This window comes from Aplysia californica, unplaced genomic scaffold (assembly GCF_000002075.1).
Source record: "Aplysia californica isolate F4 #8 unplaced genomic scaffold, AplCal3.0 scaffold00275, whole genome shotgun sequence".
NCBI lineage: Eukaryota > Metazoa > Mollusca > Gastropoda > Aplysiida > Aplysiidae > Aplysia > Aplysia californica.
Genome location: NW_004797545.1, coordinates 546,148 through 562,954, shown reverse-complemented (window position 1 = coordinate 562,954; position 16,807 = coordinate 546,148). Strand labels below are relative to the sequence as shown.

The following is a 16,807-nucleotide window of genomic DNA, read 5'->3' as shown; positions in this document are numbered from 1 at the left end:
AAATTTGTTGTTAGGGAAGATACCAAGCTTTGGCAGCCATTTTCTCACTAATTTATAGTAATTTAACCTCTGAAACCAGGCGACCCCTAACCCCTTCAATCACATACATCTCAACTTCTATTCAAGATAGATGAGTGTTTATTGCATTGAAAGCAAGGCAAATGAACAAGCTTTAAGATGATACCAAGAACTCCTCATGCCCAAAAATTGTTGAGCATCTGATTCTACCACGTCATGACACATTTCGGTTTGCACTTTAAAAAGAGAAGTTTTACTGTTGGGTTGGGCATGGTCCTGTCACTTCCATTGTCAGAGAGTTTGTTTGCTCGCTAATAATCACGCTAAACTTACACAACATACTAACCCCCTCCCCCACTGGAAAAAAAAGTACCCTTAAAAAAAGAAGTGAATTGCTAAAGAAAGATAAATCATTTTCAGCACAATTTCTTCATGCAGTATTGTCAGTCTCTTTTTTAAAACATATAAACATCTGTTGGAAAGAGTTTTACTGCAGAGATATACTCAAAGTTCTTTTCACTCCGATGCTTTGCATTTTGGCATAAGAATCTCATTATAAAACTCCTTTTTCCTTCTTTTTCATGTGCTCAAATTTGTTAGATCTTCCAACAATAAAAGGAAATCCCCTTATAGGGCAAATAAGGCTAAAATTTTCACTTTAAAAAATCCTGAAGAGACAGATTTCAGAGAATTGCACCCATATTTACACTCTTCTAATTATAATTTTGATAATAATTATTACTATTTTTATTAAATTATAATTCTTGTTATATGAGGTAAGGCTAGCACTTTCAAATCAGAATTATCAGCTAAGACTGTAAGTACGATATATTTACTGTATAACACGGATAGCTCGAATTCATCAGACAGGCATTGATTGGTAGTTCTAGGGATCTGTACTTTAAGGAACATCTTACAAAGATAAAGAAGGAAAAAAAAATCGGGACTGCTGGCACAGTTCGACGGACGCGTGATTTCAAGTCTTCTGTGTTTGACCTCTGCGTGATATACTGTATATATATACATGTACGTTTAAACGAATCAATAATATCATTAAGTAGCAATCATTATTTAACACTTTGCGGTCACTTGGCACAATAATACGACGGTAAAAATGATCCGTTCCAGTCAAGCGGCGCAGTTCTGCACCAGGCCCAAGAAGTTCGTTGCAGTCACTCTCCTGACTGGGTGACCAGATGGCGTATTTTGTACTGCTGACTGAGTGACTGCAAAGTGTTAACACCAAATCCTCTCATTACACTATCATTCTAGTTTAAGAATGGTGTTAAATACAGTCCAACCTGTCTCAAAAGACCACCAATTGTCCACGACAAAAGTGGTCACCTTAAGTAGTCCTCTTGGACTGTGTCATAGCATAGAAAAACCACAAGGGGGGAATGGGAAGTGGGCGTTTGTGCAAACGATAGTCTTGAACAGGTGGTTTTTTTTATAGTAGAGGTTATACGGCGCTCGCAACTGCATAAGGTCATGTGAGTATTATGCGCGCCAATTGAACAGGTGTGTTGTTAGAGCAGGTTCAACTGTATTAACTGTCAAGAGAAAGAAAAAGATAATATGTTGAAATCAGTATTATCATAAAGCACCACAATCAACTCCACACACTTTGCAAGATTAGAGGTGGAAGCAGTTAAGCAACATTGATGAAACGGCATAAGTGACAACAGCAGCAGCGAAATATTAATAAGGTCTTAACATCTCATACCAGTACATAATTGCTACTAACATCATTAAGGCACATCATCATTTATGTCAGTAAAAATTTTTCAACCTTTCGATTTGGCTTCTATAAGAAAAAGAAAACAGGGTGCGGGGTGGGGGGGCTTGTACCTTTAAAAAAAAAATCCTCCAAATCCACACACTTTGGTTCACCAGACTTCCAAAACATTTGATTAGCTGGGAATTAGCCCATAATGTCCTGAGCGCATTGCTAATTGAACTCATCAAATTAAGTTTGGGGCCATCCAAATTTTGATTTCCTGGATGGGGCAAAAGCTATCATTTTGGCACAATATGACCAATTTGACTTACGACCTTGAGAAACAAATGCGTTTGATTTTGAATTCACAGTCAACTTAGTTTGAATTGGTCATACTGTGCCAAAAAAGGAACTCTCCTATCTAGTTTCTCCTTTGATTTTGAAGGTCACAGTCAAATTTAGTTTAATTTGATAGTATCGTACCAATTCGGTAACTCTCCTATCTTGTTTTTCTGTTACAACCAAGGCACCCAGACCCCACCATGGAGCTGGGGGTTTCCCCGTGGGTCGATGGGTTTGTTCCCTGGGGGAATCATAGTCTTCCTGTACATCGCCACCCGTGCCTCCAACCTCTCCACAACGTCCGGCAGGGCCAAGGCCAGGTTCTCAAACTCACAGGGGTCGTCTCGGAGATTGTACAGGCATGCTTTCTTCACAGGGTCGCAGTTTGTCGAGGCATTGGCGGGTTTGAGTCCACACTTGACCTTGATAGGCTCAAGAAGACGCTCGTCATCGACGCGCATGTGCATATCACCAACTGTGTTCTTATACTCATCTTCCTGCTCCTGCCCTTTGTGGCTTGAAGGTACAAGCTGAGGGTCAAAGGTTAAAGTTGAAGATGTTTCTTGTAGCCGCTGCTTTCTCCAGAGCTCATAACTGGCGTCCATTTGTGAAATGATCTCTGGCAGACCTTCGTCACTGACTGTTTTGATGCTGTTGTCATCATTGTACAGTTGTTGCCATTGTTGCAAGTTGTTGAAGTCTACAGAGAGCTCATTCCCGGCTGGAACTTTCTCTACATCCCTTGTTGAACCTGGTGGGGGATACCACTCGTTGTCATTACGAGAAATATACCCGTAGATATATTTGAAATCTCCCACGATGATTGCTTCATGTTTATAAATCGGATCAATATTGAGCAATACTTCTTTACGAGTAGAGGTAGAGTTTCGTGATATAACTGCCGACTGATCAACGCCGTCGATATCTCCAAGCATAGAGACATTTCCACCGGCGAGAGTGTATATTGTTGGTAGCCAGTCGACCACATGCATAAGGTTTTCATTGACGTAGCCAGATTTCTTCAGGAGAGGACTGTTCACAAAGCCAACACCTCGCACTCCTCCTTGCCATAGTGTGTTCTTAGTGCCCCTGAAAAAATAAAAATAAAGATTTAAAAAAAATAAAAATAAAACAAAGCACAATTAGAATCTATGTGATTTGAGTGATGTTCCATAATAAAAAATAATAATGATAACAATAGAAATAATAATAATGATGACAATAATAATCTTCATCATCATCATCCTTATTCACTCCGTAGTGAAGTGTAGGTCACCAACAAGAGCTTTCCATCTACTTCTGTCCTGGGCTATAGCCTCCACCTATGTCCACCTGTGTCCCCAAAATTTAGGTCAGGAGGAGGAGGAGGAGGAGGAGGAGGAAGAGGAAGAAGAAGAAGAAGAAGAAGAAGAAGAAGAAGAAGAAGAAGAAGAAGAAGAATGCAAGAATTTTATATATAGCGCTTAATCCCAGGAAGGTTCAAAGTCCTGTAAAATGCAAAATTGTCAATCATAAGACAGACAATGCACATTGAGATACTATTTCACAATACATTCAAACACACACATGCACACACATACACACACACACACACATGTGCACACACAGACACACACACACACACTCACACAAAACTGCCAGACCCACCACACAGTATCACAAATAAAAAGTGCTGGTAGAGAGGTCTGTTGAAAATAAATATTATGTGCCAGAAGACTTTTCTTCCAATCACCACGATCGACACCATTCAGACCTACGAGATGATTTAGTCCACCCTATTTACCAGGCCTAACTTATGTCTTACAAGCTCTCAGAAAGACAAAAAGTAACTTCTTTTTTAAACATGAAGTTGTTTCTATGCTCCCCCCCCCCCCCCGATTGACACAGTTTAGATCAAATAAGAGATGGGCTTCCGATCAAGCCAACCCAGGCTCACAGGGATACAGCATCCCATCAGAAAGACTGAGATACTCAATAAAAATTTCTCCCCACCCGCATATCCTGCTCAGGACACTTGCATGTGACAGCAAAGTGCCTAATTGTTACACCACAAGAATCGATTGATAAAGATAAGATACGATAATACTTTATTGCCCCGGGGGGATTTTTTCTTGGCTGTACAGGACCGTAAAAGCACATGCAGGTGTTAGTGACGGGCGGGAAGCACTTTTTCCTTCCCGAGCGAGAAGACAGAGAAGCTGACCTACTTCTTGCCGGGACCGGTCCCGGTACCGAGAAATGCTTCTGGTCTCGTATCCCGAGAAATGCTTCTCATCTCGTGACCAATTCCTCTTCTCGCCCCGCAGTACGGGCAACTCGTTCAGCGAGAAGGTCGGTCGTGGTGGGGATCTAAACTAGGCTGGCCCTGTTGCGCAGGCGCAGGCGGTGAAGGAAGGTAGGGAGTTCTAGGCCTAGGCCCTGATCAACTCCCCACTCGCCTCGTCTCGCCACCCTCTCCCCTCCCTTTCAGTTTCACACACAGGACGGCACTGTGATGTCTGCGTGTCATTTCTCGCCTCTCACTCTCGTTACTGTTACTCGTTATGTCAAGCCAACGGGCAGTATCACTTCTCGGTACCGGGCAGTGGTTTAGTGCCCGGGCAGCGACGGGAAGGGCATTTCTCGCGAGAAACGAGTACTCGGCTCGTCTCGTGCCCGCCCTTAGCAGGTGTACATAACATTTTTAGTTCACCAGAAGCACCATAAAACCACATGCAGGAGTTTAATTACAAGACCTTTAGAGTTATATAGACGCATACTCGAAAAAGCATGAGCTTGAACACAAAATTTGCCGGACTGCTGGATTTTCTTCAGTTTAGCCGTCTTCTTGGTTTAGAGAGATTGCTCAAATAGTGGACTAAAAAAATAAGAGGCTCTATTTATTTTCGTTCTGTTTACCACAGCTTTTGGATTAACTTTGTTCAGTTTAAGCAACTTCACTTTTACTTTCATAGTCATAAGTCTTCCCCAATGGGGAATCAAACTCACTTTGTTTGAGTGCAAGGTCACTGGGGACTCGAGTGGCTAAGTGAGTAGAGAGTGCAAACTCAAAAGTAAAGTCAAGCAAGTGTCGGTGATACAGGGTTCAGAAGGGTGGTCACTGAGGTGTGCCCTTGAGCAAGACATAACAACCCTAGCTAAAAAAAACTGGGCACTGCACAGTGGCGACAAGCAATGGCATATTTCTAAAATAGTTCTGTATTGGTGTAATATAGCATATTTATAAGTAATTGTGTAGGTATGTATATATTTCTAAGTATATGTATTTATGTATGAATGTTTGTCATTGTTTCTCAAACTTTCCTACGGGGACCAGTAAAATATAATTTATTATTATTAATCAAATTATTACAAGTTTTTAGAGAGCATCTAGTCAGAGAAACCAGTGGCGATCCATGATTGCCAATGTCTGTTTAGACGAAGATGATGATGGTCTTTTCTGTTGACAGACTATCTGAACCCTTTGAGCCCTTGTCCCCGTACAGCAGCGGCACATAAAACTGCCCACATTCCTAGCTACTGAGTGGTACACTAGTGAGCAAGACCCAATCCCCAAACTGACCTGTCTGGAACAAAACGCACACGAGAAACCGTGTTTACTGCACGAGACACTATTGATTACTTAGAAGATCTTTCTGAATTGGATGCTGGTAAATGACAAGGACTAACCTGAGCAGGATATGGAATGTGATTGTGACGATCATACGAATGTTAATAATATACCCCTCAGGAGCTCAGGCAGAGGGGCATAGCAGTCTCAGGAGGTCAGGGCTCAAACGGTTAAAGCAGCGCGCATGATACAGCATTGCCTGAGTGGTAGCCAGAAAAAGAAGATTGCCCAATCACTATTTACCTCCCTTCAGATTTTGACTTCCTTGACACTCTCCAAAGGAGAGACATCGTCAGTACATTTGGAATCGAAGAAGGTGTAAGGGTGTGTCTTACTATTTCGTAGGTGTGAGAGGGATTTCTTTTTTTAAAGAAGAAAAAGAAGAAGAAATTTAATAAGACGGTAAAACTAATAACAGATCTACCTGAGGGGCCAGTTGCAGGCAGCGTTGCCATCATAGTTATTGGCCGGCCCTCCATTATCTGTGCTGAACACGATCACCGTGTTGTCGGCCATTCCTGCGTCCTGCAACGCTTTGTACACAGCACCCACAGAGTCATCTAGAGCCGAGGTTACGCCTGTCGGAGAAGGGAAAAGAGAATCTTATGTGTCATGCCTGTCAGAGAAGGGAAAAAGAAATGTGTCATGTAGTGTATTGAATTCATGTCTGTTGTAGAAGAGAAAGACAAATGTGTCACAGAGTGTCAGGAAGTAAATGAGAAATATGTCATTAGTGTCATGTATGTCAGAGAAGGTAAAGAGAAATGTGGTCTAGTGCTAAGGCTATCCGGCTCACAACCAAAAATGAAAAAGTTGTGCGTTTTAACTACTTTTTGGTTAAGGCACTTCACACAAATTTCCTCACTTCATCCACCTAAACACAGTGAAAGTTGTCGTCAGTTTGTTAGTGTCTGAGCACCTAATTGTTTAATTACAATGTATGCTCGCCGAGAATATTTCTGAATGTTCTAGAGTCTGCTGGGGTGATTCGGGTTGTAAAGCGAGAAAAGCATGCTCTACAGCGTGGATATGCGCTATATAAATACAATTATTATTATGGCTGTCAGAGAAGTTTTAGATAAATATGTCGTACAATGTGTGGAAATCATGTCTGCTAGAAATCATTTTCTTTTTCAAGTGTACGAGTTCTTACATCCCTATTGACACAATTTAGATAATCTAAGAGGCGGGCTCCGAACCAGCCTGTCAGGGCCAACCCAGGCTTCGAGGGATACAACATCCCAGAAGAAAGACTGAGATACTCAATAAAAGTTCTCCCAACTTGAGAATTGAACTCAGGTCTCCTGTTCCATGTGATGGCCAAGCACCTAACCACTACACTACAGACGCTGGTATGTCTGTCGGATAAGAGAAAAGAAATGTAAGAGACTAAGGTTAAAAATAGAAAATCCAGAATGTAGAATGAATCTCGACACCTTTCTATAACAAAGCAGTTTTGTGAAAATTCCAAAAGTTTTTGATATGTTTTAAAATACTTTTATCAGAAAATTCTTGGCTTCCTGATCATAATGCACTTCACTAATAATTAGTTACACTGTCAGGATTGTTTTGCTCATAAAATTTCTCATCATTTTATAATCAATTCAAAAAAATAAATCAAAATATTGACCACTATTTTTAATCTGTCATTCCTTTAAGTGTGGTGTCGATAGTCTAGTGGTTAGGTTGCCTGGTTTGCAACTGAATGATCCCAAGTCCGAACCCCATCAGGAGCCTAACTTTATGTCCTTGGAAAAGGCACTTTATACAATTTTGCTCACTGCATCCAGGTGGGAATAGGTACCCAGCTACGGACAACAAAAGATCTAGTCAGTTTGCTGGTGTTTTAAGAACCGTAATCCAAAGCTTGCATTATTATGTCCACCATGAAGCAGACCCCACATAATTTTTAACCTACCTGCAAATAACCTTCTTTTCATATTCTTGATATAGGGAAATCTGTCCACATACTTCTGCGGTACTTGGATGGGATCTCCAGCATTGCCCGCATGAACTGCTTGGTGAGCTAAATATAGAAACAGGGGCTGCAGACAGAAGGGAGGTGATACTGAATTTACAGTAGTCTGACATCAAATTGATGGGGTCGGCTTTGCTTTTTTTATGGGAGTTATACTCAATTATTTTTTGTGTGTGTTTGTGTGTGTTATATTATTTTTTCGGGGGGTGGGGGTGGGGGGGGTTTACAAGTCCAAGATCCCATTTTCTACTAGGGGAGTGTGAGTACTCAGTTCCATTCAAGTACTTGAGTAATTAGCCTTTGCATAGAGTCATGGTGCTGAACAAATTGCCTAAGTCAGACTTAGGCCATTTGTGAATTGATGCAGAATTGAATACAGTAATGACTCCAGCATGTTTTTATATAATTTTTGTAAAAAGTGTCAATAAGTTGTTTTTTTAATTTAAGAAGTTGCAAAATGGCGTAAGTCATAATTGTTGAAGAAATGAGAGAGACACAACATCCCAGCAAAAAGACTGAGATACTCTGTATAAATTCTCACCACTCAAACCTGAACTCGGGTCTCCTGCACGCTACGGCAAAGTGCCTAACTGCTACTCTACAGATGGCAGTAAAAAAAGTTTTTTTTAAAATACTGCAGGTGAGATGTAGACAACACAGTCTTTATGAGCTGAGTAAAACTCCTACATATCTTATGAAACAAACTTGAAAAAAAGTTTTAGTAAGATATTTAAAGCACTTACAACACAATTAAGTCATTTAAGTGCCGAAATATAGAGGCGTTACAAGAGGGTAATAAATACAAACAAAAAGGAGGAGTAAAAGGGAAAATAGACATTTGATAGGAAAAAAGGTGCAAACCACACCTGAGCACCCACCAACCATCCATAAGCAAACAAACCTTTGACTGATTGTGCTGATGAATTACTGTCTCTGCCCGCTGGGTGAATATCTCAGTAGAGTATACCTCACTCAGGTTCCAGGTAGTTTGGCCATTGAAATGGAAGTCGTATCCAATGTGGCCCTGGAAAGTGTACAGATGCACATAATGAAAAGTAACATTTTGTATCACAGTATCATGGTGAAATTTTTCAACAATTTTTGTGAATCATTGCTTGAATTCTGTGGATCTTGGCTCCTTCTGTTTCCCTCTCCATGATACTAAACCATGGGCAAAAGGAATATGAGTCGCGGTTGAACAGCTTCAGTTGGAGTAGTCCACAGATTTGTAAAAACTTCCCCCTCTGATTTGACACTGTGACTGACAACACCAAGCCTACTCTAAAGTCCATCTGTCTAAGACAAGACAATCACCTGTACAAAAGAACAATTTCTATTTCCCCCCGTTATGTTATAACACTGTCCAAGAAGTCTATCTGTCTAAGAAAACCACTTTTCTCCTTGACAAATGCGAGGCCTGCTGACAAAATGAGTTACTTCTCACAATCCACAAATGGAGATATTGGCCAAAAATCAACACTAAGGTCAAATTTGTAGATTTTCTATTTATGCCACATTCTTTAAGTATAACATGACTTTTATTATTTTATACTTATAAATTGTAGAAACTTCACTAATAAGCGTGATGTATCGATTTCCATAGGGTTTGAATCTCAGAAGTAACTCATATTTTGTCAGCACGCTTCACAAATGATGGTCATCAAAAACAATTTCAACTGTATATATAATGCCATTATCTAGTATTACGTCCACTTGTCTAAGACAACCACTTTTCTCCACGATAATTGGTGGCCGTCTTGGAAATCACAAGTCGACTGCATACAGAACTTAAAACCTGTGACAAACCTGGCAATATCCCTAAATGTGTGGGAGGTAGGGAAAACATCCTTTGACAAGATGGACAGGCAAATGCAGACCTGCCGACTACCCCACAACCAAAAATAGAAGTTTTCCTCAACCCCCTTACAGTCTTGGGAAAAAGAGAAGATTAGAGGTGTTGCTTTAGAGTAACATTAGCATGCAAAGAAAAGGAGAAAGGAGGAGAGATTTAAAGCATGATAGATGTTTCATAAAATAGAAGGTGCAAACCACATCAGAGCACCCTCAAACCAACCCCCCAAGAAAAAATAAAAAAATAAACATAAAACCTTACCCCATCTCCTGCGTAGTGATCAAAGAAATCTCCATGTCCTAAGTAGTACCCATAGTGGGAGTCAAATCCTCGGTTCTCGGGGAGGTAACTGTCTTTGAAGAACCCCAGGTGCCACTGAAATAAATGCCAGAAAAAATTCTTAAACAATCATCAACCACTGGAAAGTCCCTCTCAGGCTGAAAAATTGTGGTCAACTAAAGATTGGAAAAAACACAATTACTGACTAATCGTAATCGAGCAGAAGAAAGAGGAAATAAGATAAACTTAATCCATGGAAAACTAAAAGCAGGTGGTGTATCACATGGGGGGGGAGATTATAAAGATGTTAGATATTTGAAATGAAAGAAAGAGCAAACCACACCAGAGAGCCTACCGACTACCCACAGGCTAACAATAAATCTGTCTGATAAAATGGACGTCAAAAGAGAAAGCAACACACTGTGGTGCATTCAATCATCATGTTAATACAGTGGAGTGTGCTCAAACCAAATTATGTGGGACTGCCTGATTGTCTTTACTTTAGAAAGATGCTATTTTCTTTCCGTTAATAGCTGTATATAGATTAAACATTTTTGGTTTAAGCAGACTCCATTGTATCACCAAATAAAAACGACTTTTCGAAAAAAGAATGTAAATATTGGAGGCATCCTATCTATTACACAGAAAACCTCTTTTATGTGATGATCTAAATAAAACAAACGAATACTTATGCTGATAATGTTATACATGCTGATGTTTGAAAGGAAATTCCAATAAGATAAAGAAAAGCAAAGACAAAATCACATTTGGCTCACTTACTACAACAATGCCTTAAAAAATAAAAAGTCCTAACATCAAATCAGGATTTATATATCAATCTATTATATTTCTATTACATCCCTACTTCTTCTTCAGGTGTCAGAAACTTGTAATACGGTTAAAGAACCACATAAACATAATAATATGCGTCACTACGCAGTGGAATCAGGTGCCAGTTAATTTTTCATTCGTCTTGCTTTTCGATGAAAAAAAAATATCCAATTGTTTTGAATAGAAGTCGAGATGTTTGCAATTGAAGTGAGACAACGGGCGATAAAGTTTGGTGACTTCCATAGCTTAAAAGTCCTTGGAAACTGAAAATTTACATTTTGTGAGCCCACAATCAATTTTTTTCAAGTAAAATCCACACAGAAATGTTTTTAAATAGACATAAAAGGTGCTGAGCTACAAAACAAAAAATTCAATTTTAAACTGCTAATCCGGTGGAAAAATTCTAGTTTCTTCAATTTCATTATTTTGATGAGCGCCTGATTTCACCACGATGCCTCTCACACACACACACACACACACACACACACACACACACACACACACACACACATATAGGCCCTATGTATAATGTGCCAACCTTTCCAACACCATGTGTGTCATAGCCCAGTTCTTTGAGGCGCTGAGCAATTGTAACTTCCTTGAGAGGCAAGCCATAAGGCTGAGAGCCGGTGATCACACTGTGCTGAAGACCTGCATACACACATCAAAGCAAAAAAAACCCCAAAAAACAAATCATTTGTTATGGCAAATAAAAATGAAGAATATAGTCGCAATTATCCAAGGCAGCCACCCATTGTCAAGAATTAAAGTGGTTGTCTTTAATATGTCGATGTCTCGGACAGTATACGTGTCTTTAGCATTATATTTTAAAGAAAGATACAAGAGGAGAAGTGGAAGGAGATTGTTAAAATTGTACAGATGATTGTCCAGGTCAGGTGGACATTAGAGCTATAGTGAAAATATAGAATTTCAGAAGGTCAATCACAGATCCAAAGCAAATTATATCAAAGATCTATTTTCAGCTCTTTTTTTGCAAAGGATTCTGAACTCTTTTGTGCAAACCAGTGCTTGCCAACCTGGGTGATATCGGCCACCAGAGGGCATTTTTGGTAATTTTGATCACCTAGGTAGTGACAGGTGTTAGTTTATGCCCAGATTGGAAATATATCTTGGTTGGCGCTATGAAAAATGTAGCCTCCTAAAGGGGATAAAGTGGGCCCTTGCTATGTATATATCATATTACAAACGTTGTGAGTCTCTCTTATCATGTTAAAGCATAGAAAGAAATTTAATTTAACCAAAAACCTGAGGTCTCATCAAAAAGTCATTTCATTAGGATTGAGCAACATATTTAGTTTTGTTTCAACATGGATCTATAATTCGGAAGAAAAAAAAAGTATAAAACTACATAACAATCTTCTTTTTGGAAAATGCAAGGCAGCATGGTAAAATCAGGTGCTGATCAAAATTATGAAATCCGAGAAATCAGCATTTTTTGGCCAGTTGGCAAGTTTGGACATTTTTTTCAAAATTTTGTTATTTGGCTGAACACCTTGTATGTCCATTTAAGAACACGTGAGCATTTTAAGGAAAAAAGTTGATTAAAGGCACAAAAATAGAAATTCGCAGTTTCCAAGGACTCTTGAGCTATGGAAGTCACCAAAATTTGGCGTCCATTTTCACGCTAATTTTACTTCTGAAACCAGGTGACCCCACCTCCTTCAATAGCAAATATCTCCACTTCTATTAAAGATAAATGGATATTTTTTTCATTTCATTGAAAGCAAGGCAAATGAATAACCTTTAAGATGATACTATAACTTATGCCCAAAAATTGATGAACGCCTGATTCCACTGCGTTGTGACACAAATGTTCAGTTAATGCTACTGAATACAATATCAGCTCAAATTGTGGAATTGCTATACCTGTATGAATTGGGTATCGGCCAGACAAAATAGATCCTCGTGTCGGAGTACATATGGGCTGGACATAATAATTATTTAGAACGACTCCAGCCTGTGCCAGTTTGTCAATATTAGGAGTAAGAATCTCTGACCCATGGAAGCCAACATCATCCCATCCCTGTGAATGACAAGACAACAAACAGCATTTACAAAAATGAGTGCATAGGGCCTATACATGCTATCTGCTACAATAACAATATCATCATACCCCTATGTTAAAGAAACCTAAAATAAACAAATAAAGTTTGCAGATAAAACTAAAATACATGATCCGTAAATATTTAATCAAAACATTTGTTTGTTTGTTTTTGTATAGGGTTTTACGGCGCTCGCAACTGCATAAGGTCATATGAGCGCGCGGGACACACCTAATACTTTTTCGTTGGTAGGAAATTTTGAATTTTGCCCGGGTGTCGGCCGAAGCCTACTCTTATCGATTTTTGACCCCCAAAGGATCTGTAACGTGCGCAACTTGCACACAGGCCCTCCGAGATTTTTTCGCCCTTGTCCGAGAAGGCTAGGTGTAGATCTTTCCTACCAGAAGATCAGGGGTGTGGCTGAAAGACAGCAGTTAGGAGGAGCCAAGGAGTAGCAGTAGAAAGGCTGCAGAAAGAGTCAGGAGCCCAGAGGAGGGGGCAAAGGAGGTGAGGGGGGTGGGGGCAGAAAGTGGAAATGAAAGCAGACAACAGAACATTGTTAGAGATCAGGAAAGGATGTGAAAGGAGACAATTTTAGAGAAGAAAATTTTTTGTAATGACATAATAATATTAATAATGATACTAATAATAATAATAATAATAATAAAGCAGACTGAAATTTTAATCAGCAAGTTGCAAGATGAATGAGACCATTACATCCTCTTGAAAATTGAAAAATTGTTCAGCAACCCGCACAGCATGAAAGTAGCCTCTATAATGATGCCAATGACGGGCTAGCCCCAGCAGTACCTTTGTGGAGTATGCAACCAATGCAAACAGAAGGGCATGCAAACTTTCACTTCCGGACCGTCTCAAGCTCAGGTTTTGTAAATTAAAAATTTAAGGGACACTAGGTACAGCTGAAGTGAAAATTTTTTGTTTGGGCTCTAATTAAATTAAGTATACTGGGCTTCCCAATAACCAATATGGGTCAAGAAACAGAAACACACTACCCCTATATGATTTCACTCTCCATTTGATAAATTCTTCAGATGCAAATTCTGTACAGTGGGTGCCAGGTCACTATCTAGAAAGAATGAGCAGGAAGTTGAAAAATGTTCCTACAGAATGTCTGTTGAAAGCTGTGGCTCTTGCCAATGAGGTAGCCACTGGTTGTCGCAAACTGAGTTGAGAACGTCTCCAAATAAAACCCATCTGTCATTCCTTTCCGGCACATTTTTCATCATCCCACGAAGATGGGTACAAAAGTTCTTAGGTGATTTGCAACAGCGACTTCATAGACGAGTTTTCTGCAGTTAGCAGTTGTCAAACCAAAGGATCTTTATCCACATTTCAACAGGTACCGCGTCAATTCAGCCTCCTGTTCTACTACGAATAGGCCCACTTGACTGTGATGATAGCCTGGACACAATTCAACATCATCTTGAAGAGCTTTCTTCACATTGTTTTGAAGGCTAGTGCGAGCAATGCCGTGGAGGTATGTGACTTCTCTCAAAGGCGCTCTATTTCTGACAGCTGCCACTGCATTGTTCGTTGTATCAGGTAAGGCTGTGCCTATGACGGTCTTCCTTTGATACGTACCATTGTCCCTTGAGATTGAACAGAAAAAAAAGAATAAATCATATTAATGCCTCTCTTCGGGACACTGATTAATGCCAAAATACGAGAAATAAACGAGTATACAGTAGTGTAACACTAGAGCACAGTGAGGGAAAACTCCGGAATGGTAGACTACTACAATACTACCCCAAGGTTTGTTCTAAAAGTCTAGATAAAGATCTAAGCCTCTATCTTTATCTTATATATTCTAACAAAATAGGTAATATAATGTCTAAAATAGCATGGAAATAATGTGAAGATTATTTTTCTACAACTGGGGAGAAGTGGGCCATACAATAGGAGAACTAAGCCGATGGTGGCCCACTTCTCCCCATTGATTGATAGTCTTACTCTAACCATTCAAATGTATGTTTAATTATTTTCTTCAACTGGCAGTTAAATCATGGAGAACAAATGAAAAATATGTAATTAGATAAGTTCTTTAACTATTGTTACACTTACCCGATCCGTTTTGCTCCTCTGAGGTCAAGTTGCGAGTTTCAAAAATCAAGTACTTCAACTTTTTCTTGATGAAAACGTCTTTTAAAAATGCCATTAACTCAAACCGCCCTGAAAGAGAAAGAAAGTTGCTTCCTTGTGCTGGAAACAGTTTTTGTTAGTTTTGTTTATTAATGCAAAATTGCCAGACCTCTAGCTTTGGATCTTCAGGGTGGCCCATTCTCCCCTAATTGACCCTCAACTGAGCGGTACCTGAGTGAAAGTACAAAATTACCCTCTACATCCTAAATTGCATATTATGTTAGGAAGTGCCTATTTGCAACGCCGTGTTGTGATTAGCGCCAGTGCTAAATAAAACGCAGTGTTGCGATTAGTGCTAGTGCTAAATAAAACGCTGTGTCGCCGCGTGTAAAATATCAAGCTTTAAAATCTGCACTTCGTTATCGGAAGTTCTGATGGCCGAAGTGACAGCGCGTCTGCGCTTGAAGTAAAACCATTATTTTTTTAGTGTGGGTTCGATCCCGGTCCTGTGCATTTTTTTCTCTTTTCTTTCTTTTTTTTTGTTGTTGTCCTCTTTTCGACTGACCAACAAATTGTTCCCATAATTATATCTTGTTGCTTTGTAGTTTTTTTTAATGTAGTGATGAAGCATGGCATGCACATTCTGGTTTTGTCCCCAAGAGGAGCTCTACACTGTACAAAGTAGGCCTTAGTATTGCCTATACTTTTCATTTTACCAATTTAGGCCTGGTTAAAGTTCAATAGTGGCTTTCCTTGGTCTGCGAGTCGAATTTTTTTTTTTTTAAATTTTAGGCTCAGGAGAAGGAAAAAAAAAACCCTTCCAGGACCGGGATTCGATGCCACGCTTGGAAGCACTGAACATGAGACTTAGAGAACGTATACAGCAGACAGCTTGTATATGTTCTCTAGGACTAATTTAAAGTTCGAGTTGCACCGTCTTCTTATTGTTATCCAAGCGTCTTTCGACTTAAACTTGCTCAAACTCTAACTCAAATGATTATGATTATGAGAGATGAACAAGACGTCTACTTTTGTGCAAACAATGTTAGAAACAATTGTTAGATCTAATCTAGATCTAGACTAGATCTACTCATGTTGATCTGAATAAGACGTGTCATAAAAAAAGGAGTCAAATCCTAGGAGGTTTATAAAAAAACTGAGAAAGCTTCCACAATACAATTCAGGCAGAACTACAATATTATCATGTAGAAACGATGGCTACTACATCTAGATCTAGATCTAGATTCTAGTACTGGTGTTTCAAATAGCACAGGAGCTATTCAGAACGCGGCGTTGCAAATAGCACGGGAGCTATTCAGAACGTGGCGTTGCAAATTATAGCGCTTGCCATTATGTTATGATTGCTCAGGGCAGTCACTGAAACATGTTGTGAAAGGTTTTCAGATTTAGTATTGGAGAATTCAGGTAGACCCCTAGATCTAGATATTCTACTTGTTTCTAGTAGTGTGGTCGTGTGCTGTACTCTTGTCTTCATTTTGAACTCACAGTCCTCAGAGGGGAATGCTAGCTTAAAATTAGTCGTGTAGTGGATATGTTGTCGGCTAATTTACTGTAAAGGAAGAACGCCCTCAAATCTGAAACTGCACGGCAAAAACACAGGCAATAGTAAAGTTAAAGTAGGCTACTGTAGTACTGTAGTGTATTTAAAGCTAACTAGATATAAACTGAGCTCTGCAAGGGTCTTATTTTTAGACATTTCGAGTCGAGACCTGGTCTAACTGATCACTGTCACTGAACCACATACAACACTAGTCTAGTAACACTTACTAAATCGTCTGCCAAAATGAAGACGATATTGGGAGGGATAGAGTAGACTGTCCTACAGAGCAACAGATATAGTAAGGACAGTCTTGCGGCAATTGTGCAACCCTGATGTGCCAGCATGCTTCAACTTAGATCTAGAACAAAATAGCAAGTTTACAAACAATTCGAAGTGTTGACGGGTGAGAACAGTCACATGATTGTCACATGACCAACACGGTAATATTAGTAGTTA

General features: G+C 39.6%; 1 protein-coding gene across 1 annotated transcript; it reads right to left on the bottom strand.

Annotated features, from left to right (window-relative positions):
• Nucleotides 1–1,468: 1,468 nt before the first annotated feature.
• On the bottom strand, nt 1,469–16,721 carry LOC101856438 (arylsulfatase I). The gene is made up of 8 exons (XM_005101226.3): nt 16,579–16,721; nt 12,515–12,671; nt 11,166–11,278; nt 9,779–9,892; nt 8,567–8,689; nt 7,606–7,732; nt 6,112–6,265; nt 1,469–3,166 (listed from the first exon to the last, which is right to left on the bottom strand). The coding sequence occupies exons 1-8, from the start codon at nt 16,693–16,695 to the stop codon at nt 2,251–2,253; spliced, it is 1,821 nt and encodes a 606-aa protein (XP_005101283.1). The 5' UTR covers nt 16,696–16,721; the 3' UTR covers nt 1,469–2,250.
• Between the last annotated feature and the right edge of the window lie 86 nt (nt 16,722–16,807).

Excerpts from the sequence above, each read along its gene's own strand:
- LOC101856438 (XM_005101226.3), bottom strand. The coding sequence starts at position 16,695 with ATGCTGGCACATCAGGGTTGCACAATTGCCGCAAGACTGTCCTTACTA. Across the intron at positions 11,279-12,514 it reads CCGATACCCAATTCATACAG|GTCTTCAGCACAGTGTGATC; the intron begins GTATAGCAATTC and ends GTGTGTATGCAG. Across the intron at positions 6,266-7,605 it reads GAAAAGAAGGTTATTTGCAG|GCGTAACCTCGGCTCTAGAT; the intron begins GTAGGTTAAAAA and ends CTTCTCCGACAG.